Here is a 20,761-nt window from a genome sequence, read left to right on the forward strand (position 1 = left end):
AAATAAAATACAGCATCTGTCTAGAATAAAAATTAGACAGGAGTAGGGATCACTTTGAAAGGAATAGACTAGAACTAGGTCTAATCAACTCCTCCCACTAAGTTTACTCCTAGTGATTGGTTAGAAAAAGCATAATAAGACATAGATAATTAAGTACAATGTGTTTGATTCAGCTTTGTGCTTGTATTAAGCTCACACACTTGCTTAGAAAATCTAGCTGATAACTGTGTTGTATGATACTAATATGAAGTGCTGAAGCTTTATTGCAAAAATGAATAAGAAGTTGGTTCTTTGACTCAGGTATGTGCCATACTGTCTTAAGTCATTAGGACTTTATATTCTAAAAATTATTGATTTACTCAAACTTTTTTTTCCATTGGCATCATTTCTAATTGTCTTCTAGTCAAAGAGGTAAGGGCAAATCCTTATGCAATTAGAGACCAATTACTCCTGAAAACCATACAATTAAAGTAACCTTTATAAGAGTCCCGTTAGAACTCAAATTCGGTCACCTTCTCTCTTCTAGTCAAATCAGGAGTAACGCATTTAAAAGGCTCTTATGATCAACTTCTCCAACCTTACTGTTTATCTTAAACCCTAAGCAAGAATCAAAAGCAATTATCAAGAACAAACCCTTTCTTTCTCTTCTTCGAGTCTCTCATCTGATCACCATGCCTAAAGCCAGTTAAACACCCTCTAAAGCTAAATCATCAACCAAGGCTAAAGCAAAAGCCAAAATCTTGAGGCCCAAATCGTAGAAAAATGACAAGCCTTCAAGAGAACCCACACCCATACCTGCTCATTCTCTTTCGATATCATCTACCATACCTACCTCATCCTCCCCTGTTCCTACTTCTCTTGTTCCTATCATTCCCATCTTCACTGTACCCCCTCCTTCAAAAGCAACGACCTCTGCACTTGAGCTTCCTATGAAAAATACCTCTAAGTCAGCAAAGGTCAAAGAAACTTCAAGAAAATATGTCAAGTAAGTGCCTGAGGTTGCTACGCAGGGTGACACTAGAGTCAAGGAATCTGTGATTCAGGGGGAATCAGGTATAGGCACTACTGATCAGGTACCACATCCTACTTCCAAGTTAGATATTTTGGTTTCTACTATAGATATTGCACTCCTAGATACTCTTCCACCTACGAGTGAGAAGTCGCCAATGGAGAAATTTATGGTAGAAGAGCGTACAAGGGATTTGGGAAAGGAGGTAGATACAACGGCTGTGGAGCCTATTGTTGAAGGGGAAGGACATAAAGAACCAGTGCAAAGGGAGGTTTCTGATAGCCTTGATTTTAGTTGGACTGAGGATGAGAAAGATGATGATGGTGAAAAAGAAGAAGAAGCTGTGAACACTCATGAGGAACATGATGCTCAAAACATAGCCAATAAAGAAGAAAAGAGTGAGAATGAGGGAGTATCTAGAGATGATAAAGAGAGTGATACAGAGGATAAGATAGGTGAACAGGCTAATAATTCTCCAGAAGAAGAAAATCATAATGAAGAAGAGGAGGTTTCTGAAAGTGAGGGTGAGGATCAAGAAAAGGTAAGTGAGAGTGAATGAGGTGATGGCGAGAGTGAGGAAGAAGAGGGGAATGTGAGTGAGGAACCTGAAGGTTCCATGACAATTGGAAACACTGTCATAACCCCTTCAGAAGAAATTGGTGAAGAGACAAGGGCTCAAGAACCTGGGTCTTTGCTAACTCCTTTCATTAGAGATAAAGAAGTTAGCAGTGATGAAGATGAAATGCCACTATCTAAGGTAGGGAAGAAGTCCAGAAAAACCATTGTGAAAGCTACAAAGACAGCAGTCTCAACAAGGAAAGAAGTGGTTCCTTCAGCTAGAACTCCCCTCACAAGGGGTAAAATAAAAGTTGTTGATGCAAAATCATGAAGGAGTATAGAAGTGCAAAGAATCCAAAGAAGAAGGTTTCAATTTTGGAACATATTGTTGAGGTGGATGGAGAAGATGAATCTGACTCAGACTTGCTAGCAAAGTCTGCCACACCAAAGAAAAAGGGAGCCAAAGTCACCAAACCTGCTACCTCTTCTGCAAGGGCCAGTAGGGGTAAGACAAGAAAGAATATGACAGTTGCAGTTGATCGACTCACAGAGTTCAGGAACAGAAAAGTGCTAAATGGGAAGATGCTTGCGAATACTGATGAGAAGGGAATGGCTCAACCGGTTAAGAAACTTGAGCTACGGGGGTGGAAGCACATATTTGTCAAAGATTTTCCCCCAGTATGTGTTCCTGCAGTGGTAGAGTTCTACACAAATTTCACTTTTGATGGGAAGGTAGTCAAGAATAAAGTAGGGGGCTTCGACATGGAGTTTGATGCTGAGGAACTGGGGTTGCTTCTGAATATCCCTTCATTGATATTTGACAATTATTTGAAGAAGAAGTGGCTAGCCATATACAATAATGTTGACACTGGCATTGTGGTCACCAGGAAGTTCTCCCAAAAGTTTGAACTAGATGCTCCCTAGAAAGTGTACAAGATTGATATGACTCCTTTCACAGGCTACTGTTTCACTTTGTCAACTCCTTTATTCTTTAGAGGTCTGAGAGAAGGCATGCAGCTACTCTGCTAATCATGACTATGATGGAACTGCTTGACACTGGTCGACCTACCAATCTTCCCAGCCTGATGATTGAGCACATGGCAAGAGCTGCATATACTTCCAAACCAAAGCATGTTATGCCATGTGGTTTCATGTTGACTGAGTTATTTTACAAGCTCAACATTGCCTTACCTGAGCTTAAGTTTGGAAACCACAATGATATTTTGGATACTGTTACCCTCAAGCAGTGTGGCTGTGAGGAGATCAAGGCTAGAGGACCCACAGGATCTGCTATTCTTCCGGGTAGCAGTAGGGTTGCAGATCTCAGCAAGCGGTTGGAGTTGGTTGTTGAAGAGAATGCCAAGCTTCGTGATGACAATAATGATCTGAGAAAGGAAACAAAACAGCTCAGGAAAGATCTCATAAGAGACAGGGAGGACCATGCTCAACAGATTGCTACCCTTGTGAAAGCTTTGGCCCCCTCTACTTCTCACCCTTGAACCAGTTCCTTCCTAGTGTTCTTAGTTCTTTTGCTATTCTAGTGATGCCTTATCTTTTGTTCCTTTTATCTTAGACTAAGTAGTTGGAAGTATGATTAGTTTATTTTGTTCTACTGATGAAGACAAGGCCCTGGGCTTCTTTTGGCACTACTTAATATCTCATATTGCTCTGCTTTGATGTTTTGTACTCTATTGGATCATCAACATAGTTTATTTGCCTTTTCTTATGCTTGTGATATTGCATGTTTGGCCTTGAATCTTATATTATCTGTGCTTAATGTCTAACATGTGTTTGTGTTTTTTCGATAATGCCAAAATGGAGAAGATAAGGCTGCAACACCCAAAAATCAATTCCAAGTGGAAACTCTAAATAATAAAATAATCTCTACTTTTGGAGACCTCTTGGCCCCTCTCTCCAGCGTTAAATGTGACTCATCAATCCGAGTAAGCAATCATGAGGTCTTCATGCCTCACATTCTGTTGTCAGTATTGTGAAAATTCGAAATGAGGTGGTGGTTAATATGAGATTAATTGATGATGCTGGAATTAATTATGAACAACTTTTAAGACCAGAGATGTGGTGATGAGCATATATATGATGTGCTTCATGTCCTGATATCATTATGATAATACAGTGCTTGTAATGCTGAGATTGGTTCTATTAATATATACCTTGTGGTATTTTGTTAGCTTGTGGATGTGTTGTTAGGAGTAGTTTTGGTGTTACTCTGGCAGGTGGATATGCCCAATTATAGGGGGGGCTCTGCCGAAATTTCTTAAAAATTTGGGAGTTAGTACAATTTGGAGGATTGAGATTTACAAAGAAAGAGATAAATATGTTATGTGTTTGAGGGCGAATGATCCTAAGCGGGGAAGAATGTCGTATTTTAACCACACCTCTACGCCCACAAGGCCGCTAGACATATCTGTGCCTGCACAATAAAAATGTGCAGCATGAGTACATAAACAATGTATACCCAGTAAGTATCAAGCCTAATGTCGAAGAAGTAGAGACGAGATGGTCGACTTTGACACTCACTATGGGTCAATAATATTAAATAACATGAAAATAGAAATATTTAAATTAACATTATTCACAAAATTAACAATAATTCTATTTAACCAACAGAAATAATTAAATTCCTTTAAATGCAATAATTCCTAATAATTTCTAATTTATCAAATTAGCTTCGCAAACTGAATGAAAATATCAAGGTATCGTGTAATTAGTTTTAGGCATGATTTCCGCCGTGGTCGTACGACCCGATCCAGAGTGTCGTGTACACTGCAGAGGGACGTGCGACACGATCCATAGATGCCATCTATCCTGCCGAGGTGTTCGGCCTGCTCCACAAGAAAGGAGGACATTTTCTTATGTACCTCCGGAAGGAGTGTATATTTATATAAGATCAATTCGAGAGGATGAACAATTTCTTCTAACAATTAATTAATTTAAACAGAAAATTAAGCATATGAGATTTTCATCTTTTAATATCTTTCCCTAACAATTCACAATATATATCTCAAATAATTAAATTAAATAAAAGATATCATGTCCTTGTAGTTTACACTCCTTACAATATTTTGGTAGCATGTCATACTGAATTCTCACCTATTCTGTTCGAACACCACCAGAAGCTTCATCATCAATATCCAATCACACCTTTTTAGGTAGTTCGGCCAACAAATCAACAAGAACTTTTACTCATGCGCAACTTGGCCTACAATTTACTCAAGTAATTCATGCTTTGAGTCCTAAACAACCCGGACTTTAGCATTAATAGTAGCTACGCACGGACTCTCGTCACCTCGTGCGTACGTAGCCCCACAATTAGTAACAATTATTAATTAAATACCTTATGGTGTAACCTCCCCCTAACGAGGTTAGACAAAAGACTTTCCTTGTCTCAAAGCCCACATTCGATCACGATATTGGGTAAAAATCCCAATTCGGTGCCGAAAATCCGAAACTATCCAAATGTTATACAAAATAATTAGTACATGTTCAATAATTCGAAATGAGGCTATTAATTCAATTACCCAACCCAAAATGGTAATATTCCTAAAACTCACCCCGGGCCCACGTGCCCGGATTTCGGAACTTTCCAGAGGGAATCGTTACCCATAGTCTCAAGAACTCAAATATATAATTTTCATCCAATTTCATAATCATTTTCGTGGTAAAAATTCAAAAATACCAATTTCTTAGGTTTTTCTTCAAACCCTAAATTTCTAAAACTTTTCATGTCTAAATCCATGTATAAATCTTGTATTTAACTCACAACTAGTAGGAATCATTTACCTCATGTTTGATGATGAAATCCCCTCTTCAAAAGCTCCAAATATCGCCCAAGCCATGTGAAAAATGGGTGAAATAAACTCAAACCCCGCTTTTAAAATGTTCTGCCCAATCCAGGTCCACCCTTCTTCGCGATTGCGGGAGTGCCTTTGCGATTGCGAAGGCTAAGCACACTGCCTCCGCATTTATCTTACGCGAACGCGAGTTTCCTCACGCGAACGCGAAGCACACCGGGCCAGACCTTCACGAACATGATCCTTTTTACGCGAACAAGAAGCACAACCTCCCATGCCTCTGACCAATGCCTTCCGCGATCGCGTACTTGCCTCTGCGATCGTGAAGAACAACTTCGCTAGCTCCCAGTCAGCACTATGCGATCGCGTGCCCATCTACGTGATCGCGATGAACAACCCAAACACCAGAAACCAGCAATCATACAAGGGGGATTTGGTCCGAAACCATCCCGAAACACACCCGGGGCCCCCGGGACCCCGTCCAATCATACCAACTAGTCCCATAACATAATACAAACTTGCTCGAGACCTCAAATCACATCAAACAACATCGAAATCATGAATCGCACCCCAATTCCAACTTAATGAACTTTGAAACTTCAAACTTCTAAAGTCGATGCCGAAACCTATCAAATCACGTCTGATTGTCCTCAAATTTTGCACAAAATTCATAATTGACATTACAGACCTACTCCAACTTCCGAAATCGGAATCCGGCCCCGATATCAAAAAGTCCACTCCCCGGTCAAACTTGCAAGCTTAAATTCTTATTTTACTCATTTCAAGCCTAATTTAACTACGGACTTCCAAATAAAATTCTGAACACGCTCCTAAGACCAGAATCACAATACGGAGCTATTCCCAAGATTGAAATTTCAAACGGACCTCGATTACTCCAAAACCTACTCCATAACAAATTTAAAGAACATTAAACCTTCAAATAGTTAATTTTTACTATTAATCGCCAAAATGCTCCCGGGTTGTCAAACACCCGATTCGAACATACGCCCAAGTCCAAAATCATCATACGAACCTATTGGAACCGTCAAATCCTGATTCCGGGGTCGTTTTCTCAAAATATTGACTGAAGTCAAACTTTCCCTTTTAAAGTCAAACTAAGGAACCAATTATTTCGATTTCAACCCGATCACTTCCAAATTCCGAACCAACCATCCCCGCAAGTCATAAATTAGTAAAAGCACATACGGGGAGTCTTATTTAGGAGAACGGGATTCTAACAGTCAAAACGATCTGTTGGGTCGTTACATTCTCTCTCACTTAAATATATGTTCGTCCTCGAACGTGCTAAGAACTGTTCAGTAGTTGTCCAAAATCACTGTTTAACGCTTCGAGCACCTACCCGTGCTACCACACCCAGTTGAGCACGTTAGCTCGAGCCAATCTGAAGATTCTCCCCTTTATTTAGGCAATTAAGACTTTGAGCCTAATTCTAACATCCAGAATTTTCCACCATGCCTATTTCTAGCCTACGAACACCGTATCAATCACTACACGATGCTCCAATATAGAAGTGCATACCTTTGTTGAATTTAGACCATGCACCGCTCCATTCACATGACCATAATAACATCACCCGATAACCATAGCCGAAATTCCACGAATCTGATACTCACAACACACCTCATGATACATATAAGTTATGTTCCAACTCTTGAAATGCTTCCACTATGGAAGAAATGTGTAGAAATTCATAACCAATTGCCGATTCAACAAATTATTGAGTTTCTCCTTCTGGCAAGAACCATTGCCTCATTATGAACCAAATAATGATATTTACTCTATAATATCTTTCATATAAATCTGCTCGCACTGATCCCAGGTTCAATAATCTCGTCTCCCCCAGCATAAGCTACTCAGGAAATAAGCCACCTCAAATACTGCCAAAAATCTCATATGATGCCACAATGTGCCCAACAACTACAAACTCGAATGTGATACACAAAGAAAACGAGCTCTGAAAAGAGCTACTCAAAACGCGTAACTAATTTAACAACTGAAAAGATGTCATAAATCTTTCTCAAAAAATGCGAACAAAACACACAGGAATAGATATAGGGAAATGTGCCCAACATCATGCTATTTCGGCGTGCAACCCAATTCACATATAATACCCGTGGCGGCGTGCCACCAGATCCAACCATGTTACCCGTGGCGGCGTGCCACCCGATCCACACGCAATAATCTAAGGAAAACACACCTCGAACCATAACTCTTATACTCACGAATGCCTGAATATCAACCATAAGCACGCCAAGTGCATAATGCAAATCCTGGGGAGATGGGTAGCATCATATGCCATGAAACTCAAGCACAACTAAGGTGCGATATATGACCTGTATCTCGAGAGTCATCCTGTTCCCATTACACCACTGCTGTGCGGAACCTCAACATATTGTACAATTAATCAAGCCATCTCACAGTCCACGTGGCACAATAAAGTATTACATGAAATAGCTGGCGTCAAAATTAACATCCCACACCCGAATATTCTTCCATGAGGAATGTTATGCTGAATGAACACACCTAGGCTGGTGTAGAGTGCACATCCACATTTGGGCCCATCAACGGACCTCAAACCGATTCTGATCATACCATGCTTGGGTAAATAATCTCTCAAGGATCCACAATGACCCTTTTTTCCATGACACGCAAGGATAACTGTTGAATTCGAAACAAACTTTCACAATTCTTAACCAACTGAATAGAGTACCCTTCAGGCATAAATTATCACATTAGCAATAGTACCAAAATCTCCATATTTGGTTGTTAAATATTTAATCAATCAAGTGACTACTTGTCACACTTATACAATCTTATCGTGGAGTATGCTCCCACGACCTTCTGCAACAGATAACAAGTCTGCACATCCATACCACTGGCCATACTAATGCTGTAAGGAGAATCAAGGATCCGAAAATCAATACACAAAGCCTCTTACAAATAACACCGATCTCAGGTGACGCTGAAGATAATACCAGCTTGCTTTAAGCCTCTAAATCATTTCCTGCTCGTTTGAGCTCTAAACATTCTTGTCGACATCAACTGCAACCGTGATCCTCAACTTTCAAATTTCATACTGCTCACTGCACCCATCTTACCAATACGCGAGAATACACGTATTCACCATACCCCCTTGAACTACTAGTAGAATTAAACACTTCACTGGCTAGAAACATTCCACTTAGCATTATTTCAGAAGGGCCAAAGCAACACACAACCGAATTTCCCCAAATTGTAGAAAAATACACAACCTCAATCTGTGATCCCAACCGTCATTACTCTTCCGGACTCCATTTACACAACAAAGCCATTTGAATCAATTACCTTTAAATAAATCAAATTTCGGCGGTCGTCAAGCCTCGCACATACCGTTACAACCACCTGTATAACTTAACACGCTGAAGGAACTGATCATTGTTACCATCATGCCAATTCAATCATTGCAAATCGATCCCACTTCTTCCAATTTATTCTTTACTTGCCTTAAAAATAGTAACAGTAGCTCCATTCCAACGTAACGAACCAAATCTGCACTCGTCCTGAGTTACCCTTTTTCACGAGCCCACATTGTCTTAAAATCCACAAACCATCTCATACCCTCCTTGTGCGCACCTTCGTATCTTTAACTGATACGCCAAATTCTGATATTTCCTTTATGAATCCGAAGTCATTTTCTCCCATTCCTCCAATGCTACACCGCAAGCCGAAATAACATAGAACACCCCAAATCCTTTTCAAAATCTGCTGCAAAAGCTCGATACTTAACCATACTATACTCTCAAAATCCTTAGGCACCGCACTTTAACGTTTTGAATCCACTAGGACCATTGTTGAGAGTCACCCATCCCGACCTGGTCCCGAATAAAATCAACTCCTAGGCTTTGCTAGTAGTTGAACACTCTCTCGAAGAAGCACTCGGCCGAATCACTTTCCTTTTACATCACATCAACATGAAGCATACACTCTGAGTCTTCCCAAAACCTGAATATGAATCGATAAGGCCAAATATGGCACACATTCCCCAAATCCTTTGCTCAAATTACCACTGATGTTTTCTTTCCTTAGTTGAAATGACCCACCAATACACCGATAACCAGAAACCTCACAAATAGACAACCATGCAATCCAATTGTAGACGGTGGGGCTCTCCCGATTAGCTTTAATATACTATCACATAATATTGAGCCCACAAAGACTCCTTATCCCTCATTGACACAATCACGCATAATCGACCCACCAAATTCCCCGAAATCCTTATGTTAAACATTTCACGAATATTCTGAATCACTAGCCACATTTGCATATTCGACCTCTTACTGGATAGCCAGTAAAATGTTTTCGTAGAAGCTCCATCAACACCATGCAACCGCTAACCTGTTCACAGAAGATATCTCACCTGTGGAAATTCCATGCTGACATCCTCCCACAACACTGCACCGAGTACTATTACCACTAAACCAACAAACCATCCTAAGCCCGTGCTCGTTTACCAGCTGTACAAGTATGTTCCCTCCTCGTTGACATCAACTAAAGGTGCAACAATACATTCCAACCCAAAGTCATGTTGCATCCTTCTTCATATTAAGCAACTCTCTCCTATCGTATCCAATCTTCCTCAATATAGTAGCCAATATTCCAAATTAGTTCGTAGACCTAGTCACTACCCACCATGAATCCCAAATCACTTCAAACTTTCCTCAAGACGTGTGGTTATCCTATCACGTAACCCATATGCTACCTTGCCACTCTCCCACTTTGGTCAAACCCTCTCCTTTAGGCAACTACTCGACTTCTATTTTCTTACACTTGACCTTCTAGGAACTTAACCACCACAAGACACTTCCCACATGTCCTTTCTCATCCTCCGCTGCCCAATTGTTGCCTTAACTCAAAATCCATCTCTGTAGAACTTGAACCAATAGATTGCTATCATCTTTAAACCTTTCCGAGGATCATCCTTCTCGAGCCATCAACACTAGGAACACCGATTTGATCCTGAACTATTGCACACCGCGATTTCTGACAATTACTTCCCCTACACCAATTCCTAACACCCTGCAATGAAGGCGAGTTGAAGAAAACTATAACGTCGGCGAACCTTAACGCATTTAATAAGGAGATGACACCACATCACAATTGAAAACTCTACCACGCTTGAAAATATCAAGCTTCATTACTCCAACAACCCCAAACCTAAGCATTCATAGTACGATTACCTTTTTCTTTCTGGGAATAAAACATTGAACCTCTGAATCATGTACTGAGAAAAACCTGCTTTCAAGTTGTTTAATGCCCTGCCACATAGACATGCATTCTACTATTTCATAAACATTGTGCGATAATAACGCATGAATCATCATAACAATCAATGCCAAATCTCAAAATCTTAGGTAGTATTACTACTGAACTGAAACGACAAAGCGTCTTTCCGCTAGGCGACGACAATAGCCCAATTAATTATGCAGGGAGAAGCATCCTGCACTACATCTGTAGTACCATTAAAATTTTTTCGATCCCCAATTTATAAAGAGCGCTTCACGTCGCATAGGATTGAATAGGAAGGTGTAAGACCCGACTTGTCGTTTAAAGAATTTACGCCTTGTTTAGTGACTTAAGGTCTCGAGCAGCTTCGCAATATGTATTATGACCCGCGGGTATGGTTGAGTTTGATTTACTAAAGATTTAGAATTAAATTAAAAGAACAATCCTTAATTTGATGCTTAAATGGAAAGAGTTGACTTCTAAGCAAACGACTCCCGAATGGAATTTTGATGATGTCAATAGCTCCGTATAGTAATTTTGGACTTAGAAGCGTGTCCGAAAAATTATTTAGAGGTTCGTAGTAGAATTAAGCTTGAAATGCCAAAAATTGAATTTTTGAAAAGTTTGACCGGGGGGGTTTAATTTTTGATATCGAGGTCGGAATCCGATTCTAAAAATTTGAACGCGAAGAACAACACCAGAACCAGCAACCATCAACATCAAAATACCCAAGCTTGGTCCGAAACCAGCCCGAATCACACCCGAGGCCCCCAGGATCCCGTCCAATCATACCAACCAGTTTCAATACATAACACGAACCTGCTCGAGGCCTCAAACCACATCAAACAACATCAAAACCATGAATCGCACCCCAATTCATGCTTTATGAACTTTAGAACTTCAAACTTCTATATTTGACGCCGAAACCTATCAAATCAAATTCGATTGACCTCAAATTTCGCACATAAGTCATAATTGACATTACGGACCTATCTCAACTTTCGGAATCAGAATCCGACCCCGATATCACAAAGTCCACTCCCGGTCAAACTTCTTAAAATCCTTTAAATTTCTAACTTTCGCCAAATGACTCCGAAATTACCTACGGACCTCCAAATTAATATCCGGATGCGCTACTAAGACCAAAATCACCATACGAAGCTATTTCCAGACTCGGAATCCCAAACTGACATTGATAATATTGAAATGTACTTCAACTCAAATTTAAGAAATCCTTCTAAAATGCCAACTTCCATAATAGGTGCCGAAACGTTCCCGGGGCATCCAAAACTCGATCCGGACATATGCCCAAGTCTAAAATCATCATACGAATCTGTTGGAACCTTCAAATTCTGATTCTGAGGTCATTTACATAAAAGTCAAAGTTTGGTCAACTCTTTCAACTTAAAGTTTCCAAATTTAGAATTTTCTTTCCAAACCTACTTTGAATTTCTCAAAATTTAATTCCGACCATACGTACAAGTCATAACATCTAAAGTGAAGCTAATCAAGGTCTCGAACCGCCGAACGACGCGCCAGGGCTCGAAATGATTGGTCGGGTCGTTACAATACTACTATTACATAATATACATGCATAAAGAGAAAATCAAACAATAGTGTACCACATATTAATATAATAATATATTTCAAGATATTGTACTATAATACTATTATATAAACCAAACGCATAAAGAAAAAATCAAAATGATTACATAATACACATGCATAAAGAAAAATTAAAAAAATTCAGGATATTATACTATTCTACTATTACTAAAGAAAAATCAAACAGTGTATCAAAATTAAATATAACTAACATATGATACCAGTATAGTATATAGTTATACCAAAAGGGTATACAGCTGTACGCAAAGAGTTTAAAAAAGATTTTTTTAATTCAATTATTAAACAATCATTAGTCCTCTATGATACCCACATGATATATATCATATGACGTTAGGATATATTAGAGGACTGGTTCATTCCTTCAAAAAATACTTTAGCTTAAATTTAATATTTTAATTTTTATAATATTCATAGAAAATTTTACTTGTGAAAAAAATAAAAAAAATAGATTCATATTTTAGATATAAGTATAAAGTATATTTTGTGAAGTTCATACTGATTTGCTTAGCTTATCATCGAACCATATCAAATTTCAAGTACCAAAATCACAATCAAATTTTGAAAAATGACAAAGAGTTACGAGAAAATATGAAATTTGTAGGGAGGGGGAGAGTGTTTTGTGGCAAGGAAAGGCATTCAATAGGTGATAATTTCATTCAGCAAGAGAAAATTAAACTACATGCAGGTAGTGAGTTAATTAAATCGTAATTTGTATATATTGAGCAAACCTCTTTTGTTGTATACACAAAATCATCACATAATAAACAATTTAACTTATGAAAATAAAAGCAAGAACAAAGAGAGGAAATTGATGAAGAGAGAAATGAAAATGTTTCTTACCTTGGATTGAAACAACGAATATTAAGCGTGGGTTGGGTATACTTTCATTTCCCTTGAAGCCTTTAGAGACTTCCTTTATGACTAGACGGGTAATAGTTTTATATGGAATATGTATATTTAATAATTACTATTCAAATAGGTAAAATCGGGTAATTAGTTTAAGTTTAATAGGTAGTCCCCGTAAATTCCTCTTTTAAAAATGCGTCAAATATGGATAAGAACCATATTATCAACTTAGAAAATGGATAACCAATGGATAACTAATGAGTTTAACTGTTACATTTGTAAAGCCTAAAATTTGGGTTCCTTTAAGTTTGGGAGACTAACAATTCTCCCAAAAGTGATTATATTCATGAAGCCATGGATACATATTATCCGCCAGTTAACTCATATTTTATCCGTATTAAATATGGGTCGGATCGGATAATTTATCCGTTTTTTATATTATTCTATTTTTGACCCGTCCATATCCGACACGACCCGTCCGTTTGTTACCCCTATTTGGATGTCATAGTAAAGGTCATTTATTTCTTGCGCCTTTGCTAATAAATTGGAAAATTAATTGAGATTAAGGCATGTAACTGTATCTCAGAAGAATGGCCATAATTTACCGGAATTAGTCAATACAGCCTAGCTCCATGATTAATTGATGATTTGACTACATCTACCAGTACCCGATTAAGTTTTGATACTTAATTTTCATTAGATGTCAGTTCGTTTGGAAATTTCTGAGGAAAAAAAAAAAAAAAAGAGCACCATATGAAACTGAACGTAAAGAGCATTTGTGGCAACTGATGTTATGTAAACTATACAACAAATTTTGAATATTGACTAATCTGAACAAACACAAATGTACTTAGAAAAGATTCTGGACTACACAATTTTGTGGATGATTAGTACTTTCAGACTGAATGCTCAATTGTGTAGTCCATATGAAGTAGTACTAATTAGCTAGTGGATGATTCGTTACATTAAAGATACTAGCCACTCATGCCTAGTTACATCTATCGGTAGCAAACGTTATTGGTAATTAGTGTTTTGATAAGTATCGTTGTTGGCCAGTATGCTTCATGGAAGTGACATATACCAAAGATAATTGATGTTTATCTCTTATAGGTATGGCCAAAATTTCGCACTAGCCATTAATACCTAGTTCTATGGTTAATCAATGCCTTATATCTGTAATCGGGACCAAAGTTATTGGGACCACCTGGTATCCAACTACATGTTAGAAAAGAATATACCAATTCTAAGGATCGGTATGCTTAATTGTGGATCCAAAACAACCATAGAAAGAATTGAGTCTTAGATTTTGATTTAGTTTTCTAGATTTTGTATTTTAAATCTTGTATATCTAGGTAAGTATATACTTGGTCAAAATATATGTAATAGAATCTTTGTTGTATTCGGCTCAATCCTTTTAGTAAAAGATTGGGCTTAGTTTAATTGCAATTCAATTAAGAGAACAAAGGATAATTACTTGAGTTCTTTCTCCTTATCCTTCTTTATTTCCTGCTAATTTGCCAATCTTCCTGTAAGAGATTCTTTCTTAACATCAAGCCTATTGGGACTAGATAGAAATCATAAGATAACTCCAACAACTATTTTTGTTTTTAACGCCTCCTAATTTCCAGGAATTAGTCACTTCAATAGCCTTGGATGGTTATACGGGTACCCAAAGGACAAACAAGATGGTTGTTTGTTGTCCAAACCATTCTTTTACTCCCAAGCCCGCTAAGGAAAGGGCTTACTTAGAACAAAGTTTTCGTGTTGTTGATTCATATCCGATTTAGTACCCGACAAATCCGGATTTGCGAAAAATTTCACTTTGGGGTAAAACGCTTCCAAGAAAACAACGACTCAATTCCTAGCTAGGATACAAACTTGATAAGACTGAACCTCTGGTTAAGGATAAAGAGGTTTTTTATCACTCCACTATAATCTTTGATGGTAAAATTAAATTAGTCGTACAAACAATATTTAATGTAAAGCGAATCAACGTTTCTATCTACTTCCATTGCTTGTGGATGTGGTATGTGCGCACACTTTCTATAACAATTCAGTGGTTCCTCTCTTCTTCCCTGTGGGAAAAGTATGTGTAATATTTTTGCGCTTAATCTTGTGAACAACAACTTCTTGTTCGTTCTGTTCTCCCTTTTCTTTTTTTCAAGTTTGTATCTCAGCAAATGGAATATAACTTGTATAGTTATACTGTTCTCTCGAATGAAATAGAAAAATGGTTACTCCATATGGAAATTTAGTCAATCGTTTTCAGTACTAACAAATTATTAGGATTAGAAGAGAGAAAGATAGGAATAGGAAAGCACATACCGAATATTCATAAAGTGTGATGACTCAAAAGGTCATCGTTAAATTTAATAATTAATTCTGTGTTTTAATACTTCAAAAAGTATTATTTATTATTCTTCGACTTGCTTGCGCAGTCCATATAATTTTTTAAAAATTTTTTATATGAAAAATTGATTAAAATATGAAATAGATCCTTAAAATACAACTGTGTTGAGTTTGGTCAATATTTTGATCAAAGGGATCCAGATCAGTATTTTAACAGTTCCGGTAGGTCCGTAATCGTGATTTGGGACTTGATCGTATGCCACGAAATTTAATTTGGAGGTCCCTAGCTCAAGTTATGACCATTTAACGGAAACTAGAAATTTAAAGGCTAAAGATTTTCAAGTTTGATCAGGGAGTTGATTTTTTGATATCGGGGCCAGAATCCAATTCTGGAAATTTGAATAGCTCTGTTATGTCATTTATGACTTATGTGCCAAATTTGAAGTCATTCCAAATTCATTTCACATGTTTCGGCATAAGATTTGTAAATTGAAAAGTTTGAAAACTTAAAAGTTCGAATCGAGGTGTGAATTGTAATATCAACGTTGTTTGACGTGGTGATTCGAATCGAAATCGGAACAAGAATTGGACTTAAGTAAAATCTGAAAGTTTTTAGGGGTTAAAAGCGGAAGAAACTGATCCCAAGAACCCCCAAAATCTATAACACAAACCCATATTTTTATGATTAAGTCTAGGCATTTTGATAAAATTTTCCCCAGCTAGCTGATTCACCACACATTGGTTGGTCGTGTTGATACCTCTATAGAATGTCTGCTGAATCATTGCTTCAGTCATATCATTGTTTGAGCATTCCTTGACCATTGTCCGGTATCGCTCCCAGATTTCATGTAGGGGTTCATTAGGTTCTTGTTTAAAGGCTAAGATCTCATCCCCCAATGTTGCCATATGACCCGGCGAGAAAAACTTGGCTATAAACGTTTCTGCCAACTCATCCCACGTGTGTATGGAGTGGTTGGGTAGCCTCTCGAGCTAGTCCGAAGCTTTCCCTCTAAGTGAAAATGGAAAAAATCTCAATTTCAGAGCGTCCTCCGACACGTTCGTCTGCTTGCTCCCCCAGAATGTGTCTACAAAACCCTTTAGATGTTTGTATGCGTTCTGATGAGGAGCTCCAGTAAAAAAGCCCCTTTGCTCCAATAGGGTCAGCATGACATTTGTAATTTAAAAATTGCCCGCCCGAATCCGGAGCAGGACAATTGCACTTGCATAACTTTCATTGGGTAGCACCTGGTGTGTTGCCCGTGGAGGAGGTGGGGGAGTATTTGGAATGTTGTCATTAGCCTGGCGGCCTCTTCTTTGAACTTGAGGTTCTAGATTAACCTCATCCTCGCCATTGTCATCTACCTCCTCCCCCGGAAGAACATGTACGAGAGAATCATTATGAACCATTTAGTACCTAAAGCGATTGATACACAAAAGTTAGAAAAATAGAAGGAAAGAAAAATAAGACACACAAATAGTTAGATAGATAGCCAACACCGTCTAACTCCCCAGCAACGGCGCAATAAAGTAATTGAGGCCAAACCTACACCACTATAGAGTAGCGAGGATGGTCGATGCAGTTTTACCTAATGAGGTCGGGATCGATTTTCACATGGAGTTAATTTGACTTGGAGTTGGATATCAAACTAATCTAGATGTGCGTGTTGTTCCTAATTGCACTTCCAAATATTGTTGCAATTGATTCTATTCTAATTTTATACTATTGTATGCTGAGTGTAAGCTAAGTACAATATTTTTGGTAAAATTTTTCAAGTGTTAAAAGGCACTAGGGAAGTGACTTCCGCCTAGGTGAGCATCTAATGGATATCAAGAATCTAGGACAAGCTTGTTAGGATTGGGGTCGTGATATAACCATCGCACATAAGTGCTCACTCTATACCTCTTGGTAGTTTGAGTGACTTTGCCCGATTTGGCTTTCTCAAGCCCAGATGGGTATTCATACAATACAAGTGAAATTGACTCAAGTCGGGTATTACTATCTCTAGGTTTAACCCTATAATTGGGGCTATCAATCTCTTGAGTTCACCACAATTCCTTGTTAGCCTAATTTTCCTAGACTTAATCCCTCTTTAAAATCTAAAAGCTTTTTACAAAATATTATTTCACTCCTTTCTAGTAATTCTCTATAGTACATTGGAATTATATTCCAATCCTACACAGGTAGATTTGAATGAATAATCTAAAAAATATGGTAAGTTACCAATCTGCTATAACGATTAAGTGTCGTACGTAATGAACCTTCGTTTTCTACTGATAGTGACTTTCCTCAGAAAAAGAAAAGAAACTAATTGACATTAATGCCGCCATTTCTAAGTTTATCCTATGATGGGGATACAAATATAACAAGACATGTATGGTTTCAAGGTAGGAGCTGGAAAATGCCAATCCTATTATTACGAGATATGCTTAACTTCTTGTGTATAATTTTGTCATTAAGGACCCAAACAAGTTATTTTTTCGGTATAATCCGATATTAACATATTTCACCGGCACTTGAAAATAACTATTTATTTTTTTACCATAAAAAATTGTGACGAGATGATATACACTCATTCATCTTTAATCAGATATTTCCAAAGTTCAATCAAGACAAAAAATCGCAATTGATATGGAGCTAATGCTTTGTCCTAAGACTTTTGAGTTCGAAAACGGGTACATAACACGTGATTGGGAAGAAAAAATCTAACTAAACAAATCTTGAAATCCAAAAATATCGACGCCTATCTTGAAAAGTTAGTTTGAGCAATTTAAGAGTAACCAACCAATACTTGACAGCAAATTGAATGAAGTTGTTTATAATTAGAAAGAAATGAATCAATTCTTAAATGAAATTGCCCATTCCTTTTCAAGAACGTGTACAATCTATGTCAATTGTCAAACTCCTCAACTAATTATCACATACTTTTAAATAATATTGGGGCCAGCTCAAACTTAAGGTGCGAATATTGCAACTCTTATATAAATTTTTTGAAGGTAATGAATTGCTCAATCCTACAAAATTACTAAAAGAACCAAAGCTAGCTTGACCAAAAAGAAAAAAAAACCTCCAACCCGCAATGAATTTACTTGAATATTCCCCTCTTCTATTGATAATTTTTTGTTTCACTTATTTTATTACATGGTACCTCCGACATAGATGGACAAAAACATCGTCAGAACCAACAAATTGGCCATTCATTGGGATGTTACCTGCAGTTATTATGAATCTTCATCGTATCCATGAATATATGACTGAGGTTCTTATAGATGTTGGCGGCACTTATGAGTTCGAAGGTCCTATGTTTGCCAACTTGGACATGTTCGTTACTTGTGATCCTGCAAATATTTATCATATATTTAGTAAAAATTTCTCAAACTATCCAAAGGGACCCGAGTTTCGTAAAATATTTGATATCTTGGGAAATGGGATCTTTAATGTTGATCATGAATTATGGGAGATTCATAGGAAAACCACCTTGTCCATTATGAGCCATGCAAAGTTTCAAACTTTGTTAGAGAGGAACATGTGGGACACTGTCGAAAAAGGGCTTCGACCAATTCTTGATGCTTTTGCTGAACAAGACAAAACATTAGATTTACAAGACGTTTTGCAAAGGTTCACTTTTGATTCTATCACCAAGTTGTTACTTGATCATGATCCGAGAAGCTTGTCCATTGACTTACCTTATTTGCCATATGAAAAGGCATTTGGCGATGCTCTTGATGCTCTTTTACACCGACATATAACGCCAGAAAATTGTTGGAAATTGCAAAAATGGCTTCAAATTGGTAAAGAGAAGAAGCTCACTCAAGCATGGGAGTCTTTTGATCAGTTCATATATCCTTGCATTTCACAAAAGCTAGAGGAGTTGATGAAGAAAACCATCAAAGATGAGGAAAGTTTTACATTTTTAACTGCCTATATTAGAATGTACAATCTATGGAACAAAGGAGATTTGGGTACTTTACAAAAATTTCTCAGGGACACTTTCTTGAATTTAATGTTTGCTGGGAGAGACACAACAGGTGCAGCTCTCACTTGGTTTTTCTGGCTCTTGGCTAAAAATCCCTTAGTCGAGACAAAGATTAGAGAAGAGATTCAGCAACAACTGCATCTGAAAAAAGATGAAAACCTCAAGTTTTTCAACAAAGAAGAAACACGAAAATTGGTCTATCTACATGCTGCCTTTTGTGAAACTCTTAGGTTCTTTCCATCAGTTTCCTTAGAGCACAAAGTCCCACTTGAACATGACATCCTTCCTAGCGGTCACCGTGTTACTCCAAAAACGAGAATGATTATACCATTCTATTCAATGGGGAGAATGGAGACTATATGGGGGAAAGATTGCTTAGAATTCAAACCTGAGAGATGGATCTCAGAACGAGGAGGGATTAAACATGAGCCATCTTTCAAATTTCCAGCGTTTAATGCGGGTCCAAGAACTTGTATAGGAAAAGAAATGGCATTTGTTCAGATGAAAATAGTGGCAGCCATCATCCTATACAATTATGATATCCAATTAGTGGAAGCTCAAAATAGCTCTCCCACTACTTCTATTATCATGCAAATGAAACATGGTCTGATGGTTAGGGTCGTCAAGAGGGCATAGCACATATATGCATGTGTTGGAATACTTATGAAGATGTGTTTTGCTTGATGGAATCAATCAACCACTTCAGTTGAATCATATTTTAGCTCTTTTAGAAAATCCAAATAATGTTGTTTTCTTTCTTTAATGATCTTCTTTGAAGTTTTTTTTTTTTATCCAGCAATATGATTGAAGTTTGTTTAGCCTAAAATATGCCCACATTTAAGCTACAAGAACGGCAGAGGAGTACCAATCTTTTGTTTTAGTCAAACGTCTAAAGGTATAAAATCTTGTCTTGATTTTATAGTCATCTAGTTTTGGAAAGATGACCAATTAACTTGCTAAATTTATATACAGATTGAATTCTTTGACGCAGAGAAAGCAATATCTTCTTCTTCTTCTTCTTCTGTGGTCCATATCATATTTACAGTTCCTAAAATTAGACTTATCACGAGCTAAATACTCTACAAACTAGGATGTCTCGTGAAAACATTTTTTAAACTGAATTTATATGCTTAAGAAATTATTATTCCTTCTTTTTTGGTATTCATTAGGCAGGTTGGATTTGGGAAAGCTAAATTGAAGAGGATATATATTTATGTTACTCTTTAATACCTCTCTACTCTTAAAGGGCAAAAAACTTGAAGCAGACAAAAGTTATGAAACTTGCTTTATCATGGACTTCTGCC

The 20,761-nt window shown here is 37.6% G+C and overlaps 1 protein-coding gene across 1 annotated transcript; it reads left to right on the forward strand.

Annotated features, from left to right (window-relative positions):
- Positions 1-18,425: 18,425 nt before the first annotated feature.
- LOC142178527 (alkane hydroxylase MAH1-like) lies at positions 18,426-20,379 on the forward strand. The gene has a single exon (XM_075248249.1). It carries the CDS (start codon positions 18,561-18,563, stop codon positions 20,091-20,093), a length of 1,533 nt encoding a protein of 510 aa, XP_075104350.1. The 5' UTR covers positions 18,426-18,560; the 3' UTR covers positions 20,094-20,379.
- Positions 20,380-20,761: the final 382 nt, after the last annotated feature.

The sequence above is a fragment of the Nicotiana tabacum genome, chromosome 24, assembly GCF_000715075.1.
Source record: "Nicotiana tabacum cultivar K326 chromosome 24, ASM71507v2, whole genome shotgun sequence".
NCBI lineage: Eukaryota > Viridiplantae > Streptophyta > Magnoliopsida > Solanales > Solanaceae > Nicotiana > Nicotiana tabacum.